This window comes from Cucumis melo, chromosome 1 (assembly GCF_025177605.1).
Source record: "Cucumis melo cultivar AY chromosome 1, USDA_Cmelo_AY_1.0, whole genome shotgun sequence".
NCBI classification, from domain to species: Eukaryota; Viridiplantae; Streptophyta; class Magnoliopsida; order Cucurbitales; family Cucurbitaceae; genus Cucumis; species Cucumis melo.
Window position 1 is genome coordinate 9568853 of NC_066857.1, and position 23420 is coordinate 9592272.

Consider the following 23420-nt stretch of genomic DNA (forward strand, 5'->3'; position numbering starts at 1 on the left):
TCTCGAGAGAAACACTAAGACAATCGGGCTGTGAGTGACCCCGTCGAGCCACTCGTAAACATATCATCTCATACTAGACTGGCGATTCCGTCGGACTACGCACTCATAAAGAGGTGGTGATCTCAAGGGACATCCATGTGAGTACGACTCTAATAGAAAAAGCTAACAGTACACTATATCCATAGCATGCATCATAACATAACATCATCATAACGTGGCATGAGTATTAATCGAAACATTCCTAATCATGAGATTAATGCTTCATGCATAAGCATCAACAACATTAAATATCATCATCATAAACATAACTCAGTCGGATCTATCAGTCATCATAACCTAGACTTGTCATAACTAGCAATCATCACAAACATAAACACCTTATGCATATTAGCTACATCAGTGCATAATGGAAAAGCTACATGCAAGCTCTGATTTCAATTCGTAGGTCTAGTAGGAGAATCTCTTACTTGAAGATTAGCTTAACCAAATGTAATCCTAACAGCAAGGTCAAGCTTCCAAAAAATAAATCCTAAACAGTAAGGGCAATTTACTAAGTTCAAAAACTTAATTCGCAGTTGATTAAGGATCCAAAAATCTTGTTGATTTAACTTACCCAAAGTCGAGGTCGAATTCGATTTACACTTAGTTGGACAAATCCTCAGCTCAACTTCCAATTAAATCTAACCAATTTAATCAAACATCCAAAATTACATTAATTAGAATCCAAAAAATCAATCTTTGTTGGGCACTAACCAAAACCCAATCAAAACTTACCAAAAATAGGTAAAAAAAAAAAGCAAAAAATAAGCTTGGTGGCTCAAAATGGCTTGGCTAGAGGAAAAACTGGCTAGGTGGCTCGGCTAAAGGAAGAAGTCGGCTCGAGTATGGTTTGGAAATAGGGGCGGCTTGTGCGCGGCTCAGACGCTGAGGTTCGACTAAGGTGCGCGAAGACAGCTCGATGCTCCTTTGTGGCGATCGACGGATAGGTCAGGCGGCGTGAGATGAGACGTGGTGGTGGCGGCAGTTGATTTGGGGTTGAGATTAAGGTTTCTTTAGGGTTTGTGAGGAAGATATGGATGGTTACCACGCAATCCGAGGCCTTAAATAAAGAAAATTAATAATAATATAAAATTATTATTATTTTCTTTTCTTTTTTTCCTTTATTTAATTTCTCAAAATCTCATACTCTCTCTTCATTAAAACCCACCAAAACTTCTCTTTAAACTCAAATTTCCCTATCTCTCCAATCCAATCACCTTTATCTTTGAAAAAATAAATATCCTTACCTAATTATATTATCTACATAATATAACTATTTAAACTTCAAATTCAATTAAATTATATAATCATATGTATAATTAATCAAATTTCTCTCAAATACAAATCTCTTAAAACAAACAACTTTAATCAAAATTCCAACTTTAAACAATTAGATATTTTTCAAAATATCTAATAAATTCCAATATCCTCAAATCAAATATTCCAACAATTGAAAGAAAATTACACCCAAAATTTTCAAAATAACACTTAAGATAATTAAAAATAAATTACCTTAATTTGAGACGTTACAAAAATAGAAAAAATATAATGAAAAAGAATAATAATAATTATAAAACAATGATTATAATTTAAAAAATATAAAAAAAATTGCAGAAAAAAAGAGAATGAAGAAGATGGAAAGAAAAAGAAAGAAATAGAAACCGTGTGAAATTCAAAAGCGGCGAGAACAAACCTTGAATATTTATAAAAATGGCTTGCTTCATAAACTTTTCGATTTTGTTACATAGACAATAAATAATATTTTGTTATTTTGTTATAATCATGAAAATTAACCTTAAAAATATATTTAATAATAATGCAAAATGATATTAATCATTTTAGAATCAACATGTACATACTCTTAATTACGTGACTCATGTCTCACATTTTGTGGTTCATAAAGACAGGTGAGAAGGTTTTTTCTTTCAAAGAAAAAACGCAAGAAAAAGTAAAAGTTATAGCCCTCATTCAAATTTTAGTAAACTTTAAATTATTAAAGTTGAGCACACTTTTTCAATATCCAATATTTATCTATACATTGAGCTGATTTATTTTTGAAAATATCTTACAAGATATTAAGAAAGCTTCCTCCCTCAGATTATTTCTCAAACTTAACCTTAATTGAAGTCAAACTTCTTGTAACATTTATATAAATCTAGTTAGTTTCGTAAAAAAGAAGGATGGTAAATAATAAAATTATTAAAAATATTTATAAAATAGAAATTTTAGATTCTACTCAATTATAACAAAATATTATACACCGATAAAAGTTTTGTCAATATTTTTCCAATGGTATATTTTATAAGTATTTTGATTTTGTTGAGTATATTTAAAAGTGAAATTAAAAATAAATAAATAATCAGAAATTGAAACCTACCAAATGCACTTTTTCCAAAATAATATGATCAATTCATATTATAGGGCCCACGTTGCATAAAATCCTTCACCAATGAAAGTTTGAAAAAGCTCATCTCATTCACAAACGTGCCTCCCTCCCCCAAACTAACATAAAAACTATTTTTTTCTTTTTATTGTAATTTAATACATTTATTATTAAGATATGAGGTTATTTAAAAATATAACAAAAACAACAAAATACTTATATTATATAAAAAATTCTAAAAACAGAAAAAACTCATAGTTTCGTCATGAAAAATATCAAAAATACCCCGTCAACACTACACATAATATATTTGGTAATGTGCGTAATATATTTTGTACACGATCGTTTAAATTTATTTTTTCTAACTCTATTTTTTAATTTGGTTATACGATCATTTAATTAATTAGGTTACACGATCATTTAGATTTAATTTTTTTTTCAAAATTTAGTACACAATTGTTTATATTTATACACAATTTTTTAGTTTTGCTTATCCTAATCTAAATGATTAAACAATTTTTTTCAAAATTCTTTATACGCCATCTTTTAGATTTGGTTAGACGGAACCAAATCAAACGACCTAAAAAAAGAGAAAAAGAAGAAAGATGGAAGAAATCGCACCTAAAAAAAATGGTAGATGATAAAAAAATGACGGAAGAAAAAGATGGAAAGACAAACTTGAAATATTTAAAAAATGGCTAACCTTATGAGTTTTGTTATGCAGACCGTACATATTTTAATAGTTTGTTATATTTACGAAAGTTTCCTAAGATATTTTGATTTATTTTGTTATATTTAAAAATATTTATTTAAAAGGATAGTAAAAGACAAAATTTTAAAATAACAAATAAAATATTTTGATTTATTTTGTTATATTTGAAATATTTTTCCTAAATTTTTATTTGGTCCATAGGTTCTAAAATATTTTGTGGTCTAAGTTTTAAAAATAAAATTATTATTAAAAAACCCTAAATGGTTTAGAATTTAAGTTTGATATCCTTTAGTTCCTAATTTCAAAATGTTTGTAATATTACTCCTCCAACTATGAGTTTAGTTTTAATTTAGTTCTAAGTTTTAAAATATTACAAACTCACAATTGAGATTTAATTTTTACTCCATTTGAATTTCAATATTTGCCGCTTTCAATTTAATTTTTTATTCAAATACAACACTTTTCTAGTACATCATCAAATACACACTTTCAATGTATGATCTCGATGTTCGTTAAATTATTTGAAATAGAGATCTTTTAAAAAATATAACAAATCAGAAAAATATTTACACTGTATATAACAATTTCGAAAACGAAAAAAGTCCATAGATCCATCATGAAAAGTATAAAAAATGCTCCATCAATTGCATCGTCAACAACGCGTAATATATTGTTATACGATCGTTTATATTTGGTTATTGTTTGGTACACGATCGTTTAGGTTTCATCGTTTACGTTTGTCTATCTAAATCTAAATGATTTATTTTTTAAATTGTCTAGGATATTTGGCGAATTAAATCTAAACGATTTCTTTTTCAATACACGATCATTTAAATTGGCTAAACGATTTTTTTGTAAGATTCTTTTGCTATTTGATTTATTTTTTTTTTACACGGTTGTTTAGATTTGAATAGATTTGGTTAAACGACATTTTTTTCCAGGATCTTGGACAAAAAAAAGGAAAAAAAAAAATGAAAGATGATAGATAGGACAAACGAAGACGGAAACAAAGAAAAATAAAAAGAAAAAGAAGAAAGACGATAGAAGAGGAAAAGACGGAAGACCAAACCTGTAATATTTAAAAAGCAGCTATCTTCATGACTTTTGTTGCATAGATCGTAAATATTTTAAGAAAATTTTTCTTTCAAATAATTATGGAGGGTTAAAAAGCAGATGAGTTGCGTGAGTGGAACGAGGGATGAAGAGGCAAATAGGATGGAAATGATATATCAATTATTTTTTGATCTTTCCTCCCTTTCATCGATTTAGAAGGCCTTAACTCAATTGTTTAAGCTTTAGAATTCTATTTGACATTGGGAATTTTGATTGAATGGTTAGAAAAGTAGCTAAATCTTAAAACCTAAGTATAAAATAAAAATAAAATAAAAATGCGAAAGGTAAAACCGTAAACGTTTGAAAATATAAATTAAAAGTAAACAAAAAGATTAAGAAGTAAATGATTAAGATGTTAAAACTTAGTAATAGAATATTAAGTAGATCTTAAAATTTGAATTATCTTTTGTAAAATATTTTTATTTTATTAAGAAACAAACAAATTCCACTATCTCTACTTTGGAAATGTTTTCTTGTTCCCTTTTTCCGCTCCCAGTCGATGCCAAAAGCAACCAAAACAAATTTCTTTTTCTTTTTTTAATAAAAATATACTTAATTCAAAATATTTTTTAATATATCAAATTTGTTTTTCGTCTTTGACTCTCCGTTTTGCTTTTTGACAAACTTCAGACTCCGATTCTCTCTCCTCTCCTCTCCTCTCCTCTCTCCTCTCCGCCGGAGCTCCATCGTCAGCACCTTTTCCGTCCAATAAGCCTCTTTTTCCTCTATCATTCCGGCGCTTTGCCGTCGTACTCTTCCTTTTCCGGTAGAATCTCTCTTTCTTTGCCGGATAGTTGGAGTTAATGTTCTGTGGTTTGGCTTTACTTGGAATGGAGGTGCTGTGGTTTAGCTATTCCAGGTGATTGACAGATCTGGAAGCTTTGGGGGGAGGGAGAAATGATGTTTTGCTTGTGAGAGATGGTTTGGTGTGTGTTGTAGTCGACGATGATGTTCGTGTATGGATGAGGTAGTCGGCGTAGATGATGACCGGAGCTCAGGCTACTTTTCGGCGAGGGTGGTGGATGTTCGTTGAATCTCTCACATGGAATGGCAGATCTTGTTAGCTACGGGAATGCCAACCGTGACACTGAGCAGGTCTCGATTTTCTAATTTCTTTGTTTCGACATTAGTTTGGGAACATTTCAGAGTTTTGTGGTCTAGCTTTGAATTCTGTTTTGTTTCTTCTCTTTTTGAAGCTTGCTGGTGTACTGTTCCTAGTTTAGGGGAATTTTACCTTCTAATTTGGTTTCGTAACTGCTGCGTTTGTCGATTATTTGAACTGTAATGCGTTACTAGTAGACCTTCTATTGAGCCAAAATTGTTCTCATGTGCGCAGATTTTCCGAAAGCATTTTTTTTGGAAATGTGCATTTTTTATTACTATAAGATGGATTTCAGATCCCCTAAATAGTAATTTTGTTTGAGTCCTGCCAAAATTGGAAGGGAAAAGTTAAAGAATATATAATAATTAGAAAAGTTTCAAGTGTCCCTATTCGTTTGTTGCTTCTTCAATAATTTAGAGTACACTGTAAGGTGATCGGAAAAAAAAAAGAAAAAAGAAAAATAATAAAACAAGCAGTTACCCAACTTTGTTGAATCTTAATGCTTTTGTTTTGCTAGTCGATTCGTGTCAAAACGAACTGATATTTGCAGGTGATAACTTCTTATGAAATCTCATGTTTGATGCAATGTAATTGCAATATCAATCAAGTCGATGACTGCAAGAAAAATACCTTCGTAAAATTTAATTAGTTTCTTGAGTACGGTGGTTTGCATTTAAATCTTATCTATGTTTACAATCTTCTGACTCTTTACTTTTATTCCTTTACAATAATTTGCAGGCACTAATTGCTTTGAAGAAGGGTTCTCAACTTCTCAAGTATGGTCGTAAAGGGAAACCAAAATTTTGTCCATTTAGACTTTCTAATGTGAGTTTGGTTAATTATTTTATTTATTTGAAATAAATGGTTTTCTTCATTTATTGCCTGCCATTCTTACTTTGATGAGTTAGTCTGTTTTAGTTTCATCAAAGTGAATTATATATTTGGATAAATGGTAAAAAATTATTTCATCCTCAACGAAATTTTCTTATAAGCAAACCAACAAGTCATATCATATATCTAACTAACAAAACACCTGCAAATCAACCAAAAACATATACAAACCCATTCGAAAGAAGCAAAATCCACCAACAAAATCAAGTGAATTTAAAAAGTCCAAGCTCGGGATTAAAATAACCAGATCGTACGACAGAAAATATCACCAAAAAAGAAAAAAGCCAGTGACGCCCACAATGATAGAGGTTTGAATTTACTGATGCTGAAGAATCAATAGATGAGTTGAAGTTAGTGTGGAATATCACTCAAGCTCAAAGTTAGTTGCTCCACAAGCTCTGTTAAGGCAGCAGGCTAGGCATCTAGAGGAAAAGCACTGATTAGGCATGGTTGCTAGAGCAGTACGAATAGAGACAAACTGTGAATACTAGATATTATCTCAAAATTCTAGGGATCAAGGTTGGCCAATGAGACAATGGGGAACAACCTTTAATATCAAGTGGGAAACAACCTGAATTTCCCCTTTAGCTGGCATACCCATGGTAAGGATATGTGCAGCCTTTGAAGCCCATGAATCAATATCTCAAGACAGTGACGCAAGATTGAAGCTTTGGCAGTGTATAAGGTTGGAAATGGCAGAAGAATAGCTTTTTAGTCTGATTTGTGGATGGATAGAATTCCTCTAAAATTCACATTCCCTTGATTTTTCAGAATTGCTGTGTTCCGGAAGGTTCTATGCTGATCATTGGGACTTCTCCACTTCCTCTTGGTCTCTGATTTTTAGAAGACTCTGAAAGAGGAGTAACGTTCATCAGATTTGAGTTGGTCCAGCCCTTAAGAAAAGGTCTTCTTTGATTTGGAACAATGCAGTAAAAGCCTTATTGTCTGAATTATGGTTTGAAAGGAACCAACGAGTTTTCCTCAATAAATCATCCCATTGGATAGACCGCTTTGAGTTTGCTCAATTAAACGCTTCTTTATGGTGCACACGATAAAAAATATTTTGAAGACTATTCAATTCAGGAATTTAATCTGAATTGGTAGGCGTTCCTCCTCCCCCAAGCAGGAGATTTTACGTTTTTCTGTCCTGTTTTCTGTTTTGGAGTTATATCGTACTTTATCATGAATGGATTCTTTTTCTTAGTCTTAGTATTATTAGCTAAAGGATCATACTTTTGTATTTTGGCCCTACATGTATCACTATCATATGCTGTAAAGGCAGTATGGTAGCCTTAATCGATTGGTCTTTTCTTAGTTTCGTTTGGATATTATGAGGATGCTTAGGGGTTGTCAACCTAGTTGAGATATCTGGGTGCATCTGTTGATCCTAATTTTTCTTTTGCTCATTGTATAGTCCTCTTGTACTGTGAGCCTTTGTCTCATTTGTTAATAGAAGAGTCTTGTTTCCCTTTAGAAAAAAAGACAACCTGAATTGCCAGCTAAAGTCCCTAAATATTCGCTCTCCCAAGCTCAGTAATGCCCTAGTTTAGGCTTAATTTTCTGGAAAAATGTAAATTTAAACTGTGAAGAATGTTAATTTTAGTAATTATTCAAGTTCTCTCTCTTTCTCTCTCTTTTTTATTTTTATTTTTTAAAAAAATCGATACAAATTACGTACATATTATTCTTCTGCAGATTATGGATGACTACAAGTTTCATATCTCCCTTGGTTGTCAACAAAGCTAACAAAAACTTATGATTTTAAAAGCATATTAACTTCAAAGATGAAGGGCAAGAACTAATTATTCAAGTTCAAACTTTAATACGACACTATGACACTATTAAAACTTTAAAATTAAATATGAATACTTCAACTAACTGTAAAGATAAGAATGAATGTTCTTAATCTTTATCATTGAAAATGGCTGTTGGTTCTTAATCTTTATCATTGAAAACGGCTGTTGGTTTATTGGGAAGGGTAATGTTAAATCTCAACCTTTAATTTTATCGGTCCTTGTTTATCTTTTCTCACTTGATACTATATATACAATGTGCTAGCAATACTATTGACATACTTGTGCTTGAAGACAAGCATGGGGGTCAAAGATAAGTTTTGTTGTTTGCTTATGGCCAAATTTGTCATAGAGATTGAAAGTGGAAGATTCATGTTGCAAATTGTAGTTAGCCACTCTTCTAGCTTATTCATTGGAAGAGATGAATGTGTTCATGGAAGTTTTTTTTGATGAAACAACCTTGAGATTTAATGAAAAAACCCCTCTGACCTAGTACGTTGTTTGTTTGGAAGGGAATCTGACACATGAACAACTGAGTTAGAAAACTAGAAAGGAAGAAGTATAAGAAGGATGGTGAAGTGACGTCTAAAACGGGTGAATTGGTTGGTGTAAGAGGGGATTGAAGGGTGGCTAGTTATCTGGAGGAAGAGTATCAGAGTATGCAAGTGTGAAATCGTCAAAGAACAATGGTTTGCCTAGCGACAGTTGGTGGGCAGTGGATTCCCAAGAAAACTATTGAATGTGCAACTGGTAGATTAAATTTTGAAGAAGACAATTTGTTGAAAAGCTTAGGATTCAAAAGAATTAAAGGGGGAAGCAAACGAGTAGTATTCAAAATTTGTGCTAAAGTATAATCAACCGTAAACAATAATAACTTGCCTCATTGTAACATTTAAGAGATATTTCCTTCTTCTTTCATCTTTTTCATTGACAACAACCGAATAAGTATGCATAAAATGTGGGGGCCACTTGGGCTTGTTTGTCTTGAGATTTCCTTTTGTGCGGTGTTGGATTTTTTATCCAATCTGATTCTTTCTTATTAGCTACCTTTTTCATTGTAAGAGGTAACCGTTTGTCACTTGATGAAGAATGTCTTTATATGCAAGATTTGTTGATACTGGAGGTAGTCTATGTAGAGATCAAGCATATTATCTTAATATCAAAAAAAGAAAAAAATAATAAATAAATGAATAAATAAATAAATAAAAGCTTGCTGTCTCTTTTTTATGCTCATCATGTAGGTTTCCCATGACTTACCTGAGATGTGTACTACAGTGACAGATTTTTATTTAATTGAAATTGCAGGATGAATTATCTTTAATTTGGATTTCAACTACGGGTGAAAAGAGTTTGAAATTAGCTTCTGTATCGAGAATTATTCCTGGACAAAGAACCGTAAGATCTATGGAAGTGTTTTTCACCCGTTACATGATCTTTTTGATTATACTGGTCAAACTTGATAGATGTGTACTTCAATTGTGTTAGGCTGTGTTCCAACGATATCTACGACCTGAGAAGGATTATTTATCATTTTCTCTGATCTACAACAATGGAAAACGATCTCTTGATCTGGTTGGTGATGAACAATCTTATTGTTTGTAACCGAAAAGTCATTGCTCATAAGTTGTTTTAATTAATTGCAGTTTGTTCTGGATTTTCAGATTTGTAAGGATAAAGTCGAGGCTGAAATTTGGATAGCGGGTCTGAAAGCCTTAATAGGTTCTGGTGATGGTGGGCGTTCTAAGATTGATGGATGGAGCGATGGAGGTCTCTATCAAGATGTAATCTTCTAACTTGGAATTGTTTAACAGTTAAACATGCATGCTTCAAGTGTTTGATAATGTTAAACAATTTGAGCATTTTAGCTTGGAAAAACTCATGGGGACCATTATAATTGACTCTCTGATAGCAACTCTACTCTACTTCTGTACTGATGATTAATGAAAGCTGTCGTTATTCTTTCATGAGGGGAGATACATTGTCATTTGACAGTGAGTTCGGTACTGTTGTTATGTCAGTAGGTTTGGGATGCTGTCCAAAATTTTCTGATTGGATTTGGTACTAAAAATCCAATGAGCTGGACGGTTTTCAAAGCCTCATACATTTTATTTGGAATCCAATGATTTCTGACATCTTATAATTGTTGGTCTTTTAATGTTCACAAGATGTTAAATATTATTTTTGTATGCAATGAAGATCTGTGTCATTGAGCCATTGGGTCTAGGAAGTTTGCCAAAATTTATTGCATCTGTATTGTATGACGGAATGCAAGATTTTAGTTTCTGTCACTTCTCTTGCTGTTAAATTTAGAATTTTAGGTGCTGATGCCATCAAAAGTCGTTATAAAGTTTTCTTGTGTATTGCTTTATCCATGCTCTTGGATTTCTTTTTCAGGACAACAGTGACTTAACTTCAAGTAGCCCAAGTGACAGCTACAATAGTGTCGCTAGAGATATTAGCTCTCCTGAGGTCCGTGCTACTTTTAGTCCAAATAAATCTCCAACCAGTGTTAGGTCTGAGAACTCTACAAGGTCACATGTACCAATAAACCAAACAAATATGCAAGCAAAAGGATCTAGTTCAGATATTTTTCGAGTTAGTGTTTCAAGTGCTCCTAGCTCCTCCAGTCATGGCTCTACACCAGATGACTGCGATGCTCTTGGAGATATATTCATATGGGGTGAGGTTATTAGTGATAATTTTATGAAGCCTGGGGCTGATAGAACTAGTAACGTGAGCTCAAGGACGGATGTGCTACTTCCTAAGCCACTAGAGTCCAATATTGTTCTAGATGCACAACATATAGCCTGTGGTGTCAGGCATTCTGCCATAGTCACAAGGCAAGGGGAGGTCTTTACATGGGGTGAGGAAACTGGAGGAAGGCTTGGCCTGGGAATGGGGAAAGATGTAACACAACCTCGCCTTGTTGAAGCTTTGGCAGCTACTACAGTAGATCTTGTGGCATGTGGAGAGTTTCATACCTGTGCTGTTACTATGGATGGGGAACTTTACACATGGGGAGATGGAATACATAATGCGGGGCTTCTTGGTAATGGAACTGATGTCAGCCATTGGATGCCCAAGAGAATCTCGGGTATTCTTGAGGGGCTTCAAGTTGCATTTGTAGCATGTGGTCCATGGCATACGGCATTGATCTCATCCACGGGGCAACTATTCACATTTGGTGATGGTACTTTTGGGGTTCTGGGTCATGGTGACAAAAAAAGCATTTCATACCCGAGAGAAGTGGATTCTTTAACAGGCTTGAGGACAATTGCTGTTGCATGTGGAGTGTGGCATACTGCCGCTGTGGTAGAAGTTATTATGACACAATCTAGTACAAGCATCCCATCCGGCAAATTGTTTACATGGGGTGATGGAGACAAGAATCGTTTAGGACATGGAGACAAGGAACCCCGTCTTAAACCTACATGTGTTCCAGCATTGATTGACTACAATTTTCATAAAATTGCTTGTGGTCACAGCATCACTGTTGGATTGACAACATCAGGACAAGTGTTCACTGTTGGAAGTTCAGTTTATGGTCAACTTGGAAATCCCCATGCTGATGGAAAGCAACCATGCTTGGTGGAAGATAAGCTTTCGGGTGAGTCAGCTGAAGAGGTTGCTTGTGGTGCGTATCATGTGATGGTACTTACCTCCAAAAATGAAGTTTATACATGGGGAAAGGGTGCAAATGGGAGGTTAGGCCATGGAGATGTTGAGGATCGGAAATCACCCACTTTGGTTGAATCTTTGAAGGATAAACATGTCAAAATCATTGCTTGTGGTTCTAACTACTCCGCAGCTATTTGTCTACACAAATCATTGTCAGGTACAGAGCAGTCACAATGCTCTGCTTGTAGACAGGCATTTGGTTTCACAAGAAAGAGGCACAACTGTTACAACTGTGGACTTGTGCACTGCCATTCATGTAGTTCGAAAAAAGCATTAAGAGCGGCACTAGCTCCTACTCCTAGGAAATCTTATCGTGTATGTGATTCTTGTTATGCCAAATTGAGCAAGGTGTCAGAATCTGGAAGTAATTACCGGAAGAATGCTGTACCCCGCTTGTCAGGCGAGAACAGGGACAAGCTGGACAAGAGTGACACAAGACCTCCTAAAACAGCACTTTCAAATATGGATCTGATAAAACAACTTGATAGCAAAGCAGCCAAGCAAGGGAAGAGAACAGATACATTTGCCGTTGTTCGCCCCACTCAAGCACATACGCTTCTTCAACTCAAAGATGGTCCAATTCCCAACACTGTTGATATTCGGCGACTAGCTCCCAAGCCAATTCCTATGGCTAATGGAGTTAATTCCAGATCTGTGTCACCTTTGTCAAGGAGATCTAGTCCGCCAAGGTCAGGTACACCTGTTCCTACAGCGTCAGGGCTTTCCTTCTCCAAAGGTATAGCAGATAGCTTGAAGAAAACTAATGAACTTTTAAATCAAGAGGTTCTAATGCTGCGTGCACAGGTAATGACTTGATTCCTTGTATTGTTAGTTTCCTTTCACTTCAAATTGTGCAAGGAAAGGATTCATAGCTTCTTATAATTAAATATGGACGGTAATTAATTGGGTTGTTAATCTTTCAATAAACCTTTAGGTTGAGAGCCTGAGGAAGAGATGTGAACTACAAGAATTAGAACTTCGGAAGTCAGAGAAGAAAACACAAGAAGCTATTGCAGTCGCTGCAGAGGAATCTGCTAAATCCAAAGCAGCAAAAGAAGTTATTACATCACTAACTGCTCAGGTTGATACTCAGATACATCATTATCTTAGCTATTGAGTATTGTGCCTCTAAGTCTATGCTTTATCGTTATTAATCTTTCATGCAACACGATGGTCTATTTTGACATTCACTGTTATGCATGAACTGTTCCAAAAATAGCATCTTGAGGTTGTTGGTCTGTCAAATTGTATTATGATACAAAAGAAACTCATGAGGATTCCAATTAGAGTACGTTGTGTATGAGTATGGTTTCTATGGCAAACAAAAATTTCTGAATCCATAAAATTTAGAGACTAGGTTCTTTCAGATGGTTAGTTTTGCTATTAGACTTATTCTTCTCCCATTGTTCTTTCTGACCGAGACAATCTAATCAGTGATCATTGTTTTGTTTAGAAATATTCTATGCGAATTTAATATCTTTATATTGAGCTACTGTAATTTTCATCAAGTTCTACTAATGTTATTTCCAGATTAAACATATGGCCGAAAGGTTACCCGATGGAATAAAAATGGGCCTTCCCGGAATTAATGACTCTGAAAACATGAGATCATTGTTTGTTCCGAATGGCATGGAGCAAAATGGTGTCCACCATTTAGCTTCCAATGGAGAGCGTCTTTCAGAATCAGATTCACACAGCTCCTTGTCCTTGGCTTCTTCAGTTGCAACTGATTATTCCTTAAGTAACGGAATTCAAGGTCTGGCTAATTCATCTGGAGAATTCCCTGCAAGTAGTGAAACTAACTCAGCCTCAGAGCCAGGGCGATTTACTGCTGATGGGATAGATGATGATCCAGATGTAAGACTCTCTTATGGTCATAGAGGGGTTTGGGAAAGCCGCCGCAGCAGCAGCATGTCAGAGGGAGCAGAGAATTCGGGTCCTTTACTAGATAGTGAGAATAATGCCAGATCAAGAAGTTCTGCATTGCCAGGAAATGACAATCAAGTTGAGGCTGAATGGATTGAGCAATATGAACCTGGTGTCTACATAACTTTGACGGCACTTCGTAATGGAACTAGAGATCTTAAACGAGTGCGCTTCAGGTAATCCCTCTTTTTTGCAACTCATTTGGTGCACGACCAAACTTCTGAGATGAAAAATTAAGGATGAAGCATGTGGGAATGTGCATAACCTTCCATCATTTTCAAAAACTATTACTGTTTTCCAATATTTAATGGACAGATGATGTATTTCATTATAGACATCCTTTGCAAATATTTTGAACAATCTTTTGAAACCATAGACCCCTAGGATGGTTCTCTTGTACCAATTTGGACAGAGATTTTAACATTTCCATGCAAAAGGCGCAAAATTCTTCTAACCATGAAATTGTAGTATTGGATGGTCCTTTGATAATGTTTTTGTTCTTCATTTTCTGTTTTTAATCATTCTGTTTATTTATTATCATTTTTCTTTGTTTTCTAATCTACTCTGAAAATGTATCTTTAAATCATTGCTAAATTCTTAACTGAAGAAAAAGGTACTTTTCATAGCTTAAATTTTTTGAAACAGAACAAAGAAACAGTCTTTTGCAATAACTTTCTTTGATCTAAGCCGCATCTTTGATTGCTTAAGACCAACAAAATGTTTATTGCTGATGCAATTCTACGTGCAGTCGGAGACGATTTGGGGAGCACCAAGCAGAGAGTTGGTGGTCAGAAAATCGTGATAAAGTCTACGAGAAATATAGTGTTCGTGGAACTGAAAAATCCTCAATTTCTCCAAGTCCTCCGTGAGAGTTGGAGGAAGATGTCTCCCCATGGTTCTACGATCTCTAATAGAAGAAAGGATAACGAAAAATCTTCAGATTCTGAATATAATCTTCTTAGAGTTCAGAGTGAGCTAATTCTCCTCTTTTGCACAAAGTTTGGTAGGTTATATATATGTTTATGCCCATTAAAAGCTCATTTTCGCTTAGATATTGTGGCTTGGTGACCAAGTGGGGGGAAATTAGGGAGAAGGAAAGTGGTCACCTTTTAGTCATTTCTTTGTTAAGTCATTTTCATCCTTTCACCTCCTTTTGTCATATTTTCAATTGTTTTTTCTTTCAATTAATTTATAGGCAGTTTTTCCCATTTTCTTATTATTAGTGTATATATTATGACTAATGAGTTAATGGTAGAGGAAGGAAGTTTTTGTTTTTGTGCTCTGGTAGAGGAAGTGTTTGTTTTTGTGCTCTTTTTTCTTTCTCTTTCTTGACGTACAGGGACAGAGTGCTTTTGGCAGCAATCTCTCTTTAAGGCATTAAGGAGGTTGGAGTTTATTGATCAATTTTCATATTCAAGGTCAATTTCTGATACCTTCCTTTACAGTCTTAATTAGTGTTTGTTGGGTGAATGATTTTGAGTTACAATCACTTCTGTTATGTTTAAAATCACTTTGAAATATATGTTTAATCCTTTGAAATCAATTCAATGTTTAATTTTACACTTCTAAATGGTTTCTCCATGCTCTTAAATTTTATTTTGAATGAGTAAAAGGATTTTTTGAGTAATTTCTAAGGTGACAAGTGATTTTGACATTTTTAGAATCATTTCCAAAGATGCCAATAGATGACTCCTATTCTAGATTTTCTTATCATTATGTGGTAAATCATATCGATAATGCCACATAATAGAGACTGTTGACTGATTTAAATTAGATATTCTTTCTAAATTCACTTTAGAGTTTTGGTATCAGGTCTGTAACTTAGAAGTGTTAAATAATAATGAGTTGATGGTAGATAAAAGAAGATACACGTCTTGAATAAGTAACCGAAAGTGAAAGCTATCACTCGTAGGGTGGGGTCTTGAGTTATGAGGTTTCTCTCTTTTCAATGAGCTACTGTATCGGATCGTCCGCTCTCTCTCTATAAGTTCGTAGGACTAACCTAAAGCTAGAGATACGCTGCCACAAGCTATGCATAAAGTAGGGTTATTAGAAATGCTGGCATTGAATGTTTATTGTTTTACAACAGTATTATTTTAGCTTTTCAGGCCTAAATCTCAATAGTGCCCTAATTGTAATTAGGCTAATGAAGACATGTATTTAAAGGTAAACTATATACCCAAGAGAAACTTTGAGCAAATGGATGTGAACCATTTCTTCTCTATAGATGAAATTAGGCCTATTATGCAACAACTGCTAGCTAAGCTATGAAGATATATGATTAAGATATCAACTTGAATATAATTCAATTAGTTAAGTTATACATTTGCTCTTACTTTCATACGTTGGTAGGATTAGAGAGGAAGTAACTAATATTATTATTTTGTTTAAAATATCATTTTTGTAATTGTACTTTGGATTTCATTTCATTATCTTGAACTTTTCATAGTACTATTTTTTATTCTTATACTTTCAATATACCCTTAAAACACTTTGTTGTTTAGTTTTTCCCAAAAGAAAAAATTAGTGAAGAAATATTTACGGTCTTTTTTCATGCATTATTTAACCATTCTTTATTAAAATTAATTTGAATGACTAATTTTAATATTTATTGAATGTGCATGAGCCATGGGCTAACTTTGAAATTCATTTAATTAACAATTAAAAGTAGAAGAATCAAAATGAAACAATAAAGACTAAAATGACGATTGACATAATCATTCTTTTTAGAGGTTGAAGGTTTGATATGCCATCCCTTGCATTTCAAATGCAAGGTAGGTTATTATAGGTTGTGGTTAATATAGTCTATGTGATATGATCACTTGTGTTATTATATATTGTGTTTGGGTGCAGATTATTACATTATGATTTATAATAGTTCGTAATTGGTGTATGAATTATTTTAATTTGTGTACAAATTGATTTAACTCCACCACCCTCCCAACACCCAACAAAATTTGCAGAGCAAAATACCAATGATTTGTTGCTTCTTAGTTTTGGTTTCAACTCCAACAGAGTTCACTTCTTCCAAATACCAATCATTTGTTTCATTGGGTAAAGATACTTAATACTCAAAATAATCAACTAGCAAATAACTTGTCATCAAATATTTAATTTACTTTTTCATCCACCAGATCGACCACTCGTCTAAGAATGTATAAGTTGAAATATTCATGGTGAAAAGATGTGCAGAATAATGCAAGAAAGGGAATGATATTTGTATGAAGTTAACAACAAATTTAGTTAGCAAACCTATGATTTAAGTCTCATTGTTCGTATCTTTGATTTTTTTTCGTAATTATATTGTTCTTTAACTCACTGTATCAAAGGGCACTTGAATTGAGCATAGAGCTTTATTTTCTACCTCCCACTCATTATATTTGTTGTTTATTTATTTTAGTTTTTGTATCGTAATTTAGTTATGCAATTTTGTTGTAAGAGAACTTACATATGTTTAGGTTTAGTTCCTACTCTTACCTTTCACTTTTGTTAAAATATAAGAAGATTAGTTATATTTAAAATGTGATTAAGATTACTTGAACCATAGAATTCATTATTTTTGTGACCATTTTTTCTTTTACTTTTATAGTGTTGTAAAAGGGTCATCATGAACAATCAAACAATTTACACACAAACATGTTTTGATCTATGCAACTTAAGATCCACACACAACTTTAAATGTCATGTACTGAGTCTACTAGTAACACAAAAAAAATATTTAAGGGTGATCAAACCAAATATAATCTAGGCATACAAATTAAAATACACTCAAGAATCACAAGAATTCTCAAGATAATAATGTAAGTACAAATCCTCACAATGTTGGGATTCTTTCTCAACCTAAGCTTAGATAATACCACTTAGTCGCTAAAAATTGGGATCTCCAATGAATATAAGCTTGTGGAGCTTAAGATATATCATAAAGATGAAAAAATATAGAGAAAAGGGAGGGAAAAGAGTGTGGAATTCGGTTGGAGATCGGAGGGATTGATTATATTCGCTTGGCCTTCGAGAGCGTTGTGGCCCAATGGCTTTCCTTCATATATGATATTTTCCATAATTGAACATGTTGGGTTGTGTGACGCTGCAAGATGATTTCTTATAAAAATAAGCTATTAATGCTCTTAAATCACAAATCTTTACTGGTCCTATAACATGTCTTTGAGATAAATAATCATTTAAATCTCATTAGACATGTAACAAAAAAGAAACACAGGGTGTTGATAATAAACATGGTATAAGAATGTATAAAAGATTTTCCAGAAATAAAGTCTGCAGAGAATGATGTTGCAGGCGGCCGCAAAGCTTGAATTTAATTTTAAGTTATAGCATGGTGCATCGTCTGCATACCGTAAACGGACATATACCTCGTTTTGACACATTTTGTAGCACGTCAAATCGCCCATATATCGTAAAAACTTAAAAGGAGAGAAATCAATATTGTAGCATTGGCAAAACTCGAAGCTACGACATAGTTCATATGCTATAAATCGACAAAGTGGGCATCATTACTCTAAAGTGTCAGCTTACCTTCCGAACTGTTAAATCACTTGAGCGACAAAAATGTGGAAGACTCTATCAAATCACAGTGTCTACGACATGTTGATGTTATAGCATTGAAGACGAAAAATTTGTAAAAAGAAAATATATATTATTTTATTCTCCGAAGTATTCCCACATTGATTATTTTGGAATGTGGAGGCTCCTATTTGCCAACATCTCCACTTGTGTGCACCGCTCCTATCATCCGGGCGAGGAGGGATAAAATAATATATATAATTTTACTAAATTTCTTTTAATTTCTAAACGTTGTTTCCTGAGCTGTGTGTGTCTGTCAACTTTTAGTGATTATCAGTTAATTTCGGGTGAGGCTGTTTTATCTTGGGGACGACGAGACAACAATCGGTTTGTACAATTCAGAGCAGAGCCGTGAAACGTCTTAAAGAAAGCGTGCTCTGTGACTCAGCCGTACTAATCTCTTTCTGTTTTGTAATTTTTAGTTTTGTTCCTCAACCGATCCATCCTGCCATTGTTGTTCTGCCTTTGCCGTACCAGTTGCAGACTCTGAACGTGTTTTGTATTGGAAGACCGAAGTGCAACAACAATTTTAAGACGTTTTCTTCTTTATAGTGATGGTCGGACAATTTCAATCTGATTTGATGTCTCTCGATCTCAACCATCCATTCCGATTTGAAGGAGCACATTTCAAAAGGTGGAAACAAAAGATGTTATTTTTCCTCACGCTGAAGAAGATGACCACTGCTTGTACTATTGAAAAGCCGAAGGTCTAAAAAACAGTCCTACAGAAGAACAAATGAAGGACCTCGCCACCTAGACAGAAACCAACTTCATTTGTAAGAACCTAATTCTTAATGGTTTTACTGATGAATTATATGATTATTACAGTACCATGACTACTGTAAAAGAAGTGTGGACGCGCTGCAAAAGAAGTATGATACTGAGGAAGTAGGATCGAAGAAGTATGCTATTAGTCAATATCTAAGATATCAAGTTACTGATGACAAATTTGTGGAGGCATAATCACATGAAATCCAGAAAATAGCCCATGAAAGTATCAGTGAAGGTATTCCACTCGATGATCAATTTTAACTTGCTGTTATTATTGATAAATTACCTCCACTGTGGAAGGATTTCAAGAACATTCTAAGGCACAAAACCAAGGAGTTCTCAATGGAAAGCCTAATCACGAGGCTAAGGATAGAGGAGGAGGCAAGGAAGCATGATAAAAAAGAAGAGGTGAACGCTATCCCCAGAAAGAAGCCCATGTAGTTCTGAAACTGGATCTAAAGCCGAAAGGAAACAAGATGAAACGAAGATCCAACAAATAGAATAACTCCCAATCCAGAAGTACGATACAAATTGTTTGTTATAATTGTAATAAGCCTAGTCATTTAGCTGGAAATTGTAGAAATAGAAGTCGTCTTACTGCACAGGCGAACCTGATAGAAGATGAATTAGTAGCTATAATTTATGAAGTTAATGTAATTGGGGGTCTGAAGGTTGGTGGCTAGACATCGATGCATCTCATTATGTCTGCCACGACCTTAGTCCTTTTAGAAAACACAATGAGATTAAGGATAGGATAAGACTATCCTTCTAGGAGATCATCATACAACCAAGGTGGCCGACATTGGAGAAGTAGAACTGAAATTCACATCTGACAAAATACTTGTGCTGAAGGAAGTTCTGCATACTCCAGAAATTCGAAAGAATTTGGTCTCCAATATCTCCTCAACAAGGCTGGATTCACACAAACCATAAGATCAGACTTGTTTACCTTAACTAAAAACAATGTATTTATGGGGAAGGATTACGCTATTGATGACATGTTTAAATTGAATCTAGAAATTAATAAGATTGCATTTTCTGCTTACATGTTGTCCTCTATTATTGTTTGGCATGCTAGACTTTGTCATGTTAATAAAAGGTTAAGTAGCAACATGAGTAGGTTAAATCTTATATCTAAGTTGTCTCTGCATGATTTTGAGAAATGTGCAGGTTGTAGTCAAGCTAAAATAACTAAAACCTCGCATAATTTTGTAATTAGAGTAACAGAGCCTTTAAAATTAATTCATTCTGACTTATGTGAATTTGATGACACTTTAACTAGAAACAGTGAAATGTATGTAATTACCTTTATAGATAACTGTTCTGACTACACTTATATTTATCTACTTAAAAATAAGAGTGATGCTTATGACATGTTCAAAGTTTTTGTAATTTAAATAGAGAATCAATTTAACAAAAGAATTAAGAGACTTTATAGTGATAGAGGAACTGAATATGATTCAATTGCCTTCAATGAGTTTTATAATTAAAAAAGGAATTAATAATACATGAAACTACAACATCTTATTCTTCTAAAATGAATGGAAAAGCAGAAAGAGAGAATAGAACTTTAACTGAGTTAGTAGTTGCTATCTTACTTGAGTCAGGAGCAACACCATCTTGGTGGGGTGAAATAATTAAAACTATTAATTATGTCCTTAATAGGATTCCTAAATCAAATAGTAAAACTTCACCATATGAAGTCCTTAAACATAAAACACCAAACTTGTCTTATCTTAGAACTTGGGATTGTCTAGCTTATGTTAGAATACCTGATCCAAAAAGAAGGAAATTAGCAAGTAGAGCCTATGAATGTGTCTTTATAGGATATGCTTAAAACAGTAAAGCCTATAAGTTCTATGACTTAGAAAACAAAGTAATCATAGAATCGAATGATGCAGATTTTTTTGAGTATAGATTTCCTTTTAAATCTAGAAATAGTGGGGGCCTAAATAGTCAAACTAGTGAGGGCTCAAGTTCCAGTAGTTTACCTTCAATTAAGATTCAAACTCAAGATAAGGAAGTAGATCCTGAACCTAGAAGATGCAAGAGAGCGAGAACAGTAAAAGACTTTGGAGAAGACTTTGAAACGTAAAACGTAGAAGATCCAAAAGATTTAACAGAAGCCTTATCCTCAGTAGATGCCAATTTATGGCAAGAAGCTATCAATGATGAAATGGACTCTCTTGAATCTAAAGAACTTGACACGTAGTTGACTTACCCCCTGAATGTTAAGGAAGAAACTCAAACCTGATGGATCAGTAGATAAGTATAAGGCTAGATTAGTAGCAAAAGAATTTAGGCAGAGAGAGAATATAGATTTCTTTGATACTTTTTCCCTAGTCATTAAAATCACCTGTATTAGAGTGTTGATATCTATAGCTGTCCTTGACAATCTCTTAATCCATCAGATGGATGTTAAAATTGCTTTCTTAAATGGTGATTTAGAAAAAGAGATTTATATGGAACAATCTGAAGATTTCATAGTTCACGACAAAGAATCCAAAGTTTGTAAATTAGATAAATCCCTTTATGGCCTAAAACAAGCTCCCAAGCAATGGCATGAAAAGTTTGACAACTTATTCAAGTCAAAAGGACTCAAAGTAAATGAGAATGACAAATGTATCTACTATAAAACTGAAGGTAGGTTATGTATTATCATATGCCTATACGTAGATGATATGTTAATCTTTGGATCAAACTTGCACGTCATAAATGATGTAAAATCTATGTTGAGTGCAAACTTTGGCATGAAAAACCTAGGTGAAGCTGATGTAATCTTAGGCATCAAAATTATAAGAACTGAAAATGGAATTTTCTTAGATCAATCTCATTACATAGAAAAGATTCTAAAGAAGTACAACTACTTCGAAAGTAAACCAGCATGTACACCTTATGACTCTAGTGTAAAATTATTCAAGAACACCGGTGACAGTGTTAACCAATCCAAGTACACTAGTATAATAGGTAGTTTGAGGTATACTGTTGATTGCACTAGAGCAGACATAGCTTACGTTGTAGGATTACTATGTAGGTTTACTAGTAGACCCAGTCTAGAACCTGGAATGCAATAGAGAGAGTAATGAGATACCTTAAGAAAACCCAAAACCTAGGACTACATTATAATAAGTTTCCTACTGTACTTGAAGGTTACAACGATGCTGATTGGAGCTCCCTCTCAGATGACTCAAAGGCTACAAGTGGCTATATTTTTAATATAGTAGGAGGAGTTGTTGCTTGGAAATCCAAGAAACAAATACTATTAGCCCAACAACGATGGAGTCAAAGATCATAGCACTAGCTACTGCTAGTGAAGAAGCAAGCTGGCTTTGAAGCTTGCTATCAGAGATTCCCACATGGGAAAGACTAATACCAGCCATACTAATCCATTGTGATAGTACTGCAACTATTGCAAAAGTTCATAATAATACTGCAACTATTGAAAAAGTTCAGAACCTTTATTATAACGGTAAGAGACGACAGATACGTCGTAAGCATAGTACCACCAGAGAATTGCTCACTACTGGTGTAGTGATAGTGGATTATGTACGGTCTGACGATAACTTGGTTGATCCTTTGACGAAAGGACTCGCTAGAGAAAAGGTTTTTAAAACCTCAGAAATAACGAGACTCAAGCCCATTAAAACTTGAATTACTATGAGGTAAACCTAACTTGAACGACTGGAGATCCCAAGAAACGAGTTCAATGGTTAATAACTGATCATAAGTAATATGTTGAGAATCATGCTAATCAGTTAGAAGTTCCATTCTTATGATTTGAAGATTAGCATGATATTTTGAAGCGTATGATGAGGCTGAACTTTGTTCTTAATGAAATCTATATTTGATATTAAGTAGGGTACCTAGCTACAAGAGTACTCTTGATAGATTCACCTTTGTGAATGTGGAAGTGAAAGTCGCTTCCTATGGAATTCTGGCAGATTCCTAGAGCATTCATTAAACTGGAATATACATGCAAGGCCATAAAGCACGGGCTGTTTTTAGAACTTCACTTAAATAATGCTGTGTGTGCAATAACATTAGAAATAATGTTCAAAACAACGAGTTACTTTACAATACTCTAAACTATTGTCACTACATAAAGATTCAAGTCATCAGACACCTTTACTTAAGCACAACACTATAGAAACAGACACTGCTCGATGAAAATATTTTTAAAAATTTTCAAGTGAGGGACTGATAGTTAAAATTTTTCAAGTGGGGGATTATTGAATGAAAAATTTGTAAAAAGAAAAAATATATTATTTTATTCTTCAAAGATTTCCACATCGATTATTTTGGAATGTGGAGGCTCCTTCATATACCTATTGATTGACCAATGGGTTTGTGCTCTTAGGGCACCCAAGTTTTGGAAGGAGGAAAGAGATAGGAAAATGAGAATATGCCTACATCTCCATGCACGTCGCCGTCACC

At 33.9% G+C, this 23420-nt stretch overlaps 1 protein-coding gene across 1 annotated transcript; it reads left to right on the forward strand.

Annotated features, from left to right (window-relative positions):
• The first annotated feature begins 4826 nt into the window (after nt 1–4826).
• LOC103500422 (PH, RCC1 and FYVE domains-containing protein 1-like) lies at nt 4827–14912 on the forward strand. The gene is made up of 9 exons (XM_008463718.3): nt 4827–5342; nt 6088–6174; nt 9339–9428; nt 9519–9605; nt 9695–9814; nt 10428–12515; nt 12646–12792; nt 13242–13813; nt 14386–14912. Exons 1-9 carry the CDS (start codon nt 5295–5297, stop codon nt 14504–14506), a joined length of 3360 nt encoding a protein of 1119 aa, XP_008461940.2. The 5' UTR covers nt 4827–5294; the 3' UTR covers nt 14507–14912.
• Nucleotides 14913–23420: the final 8508 nt, after the last annotated feature.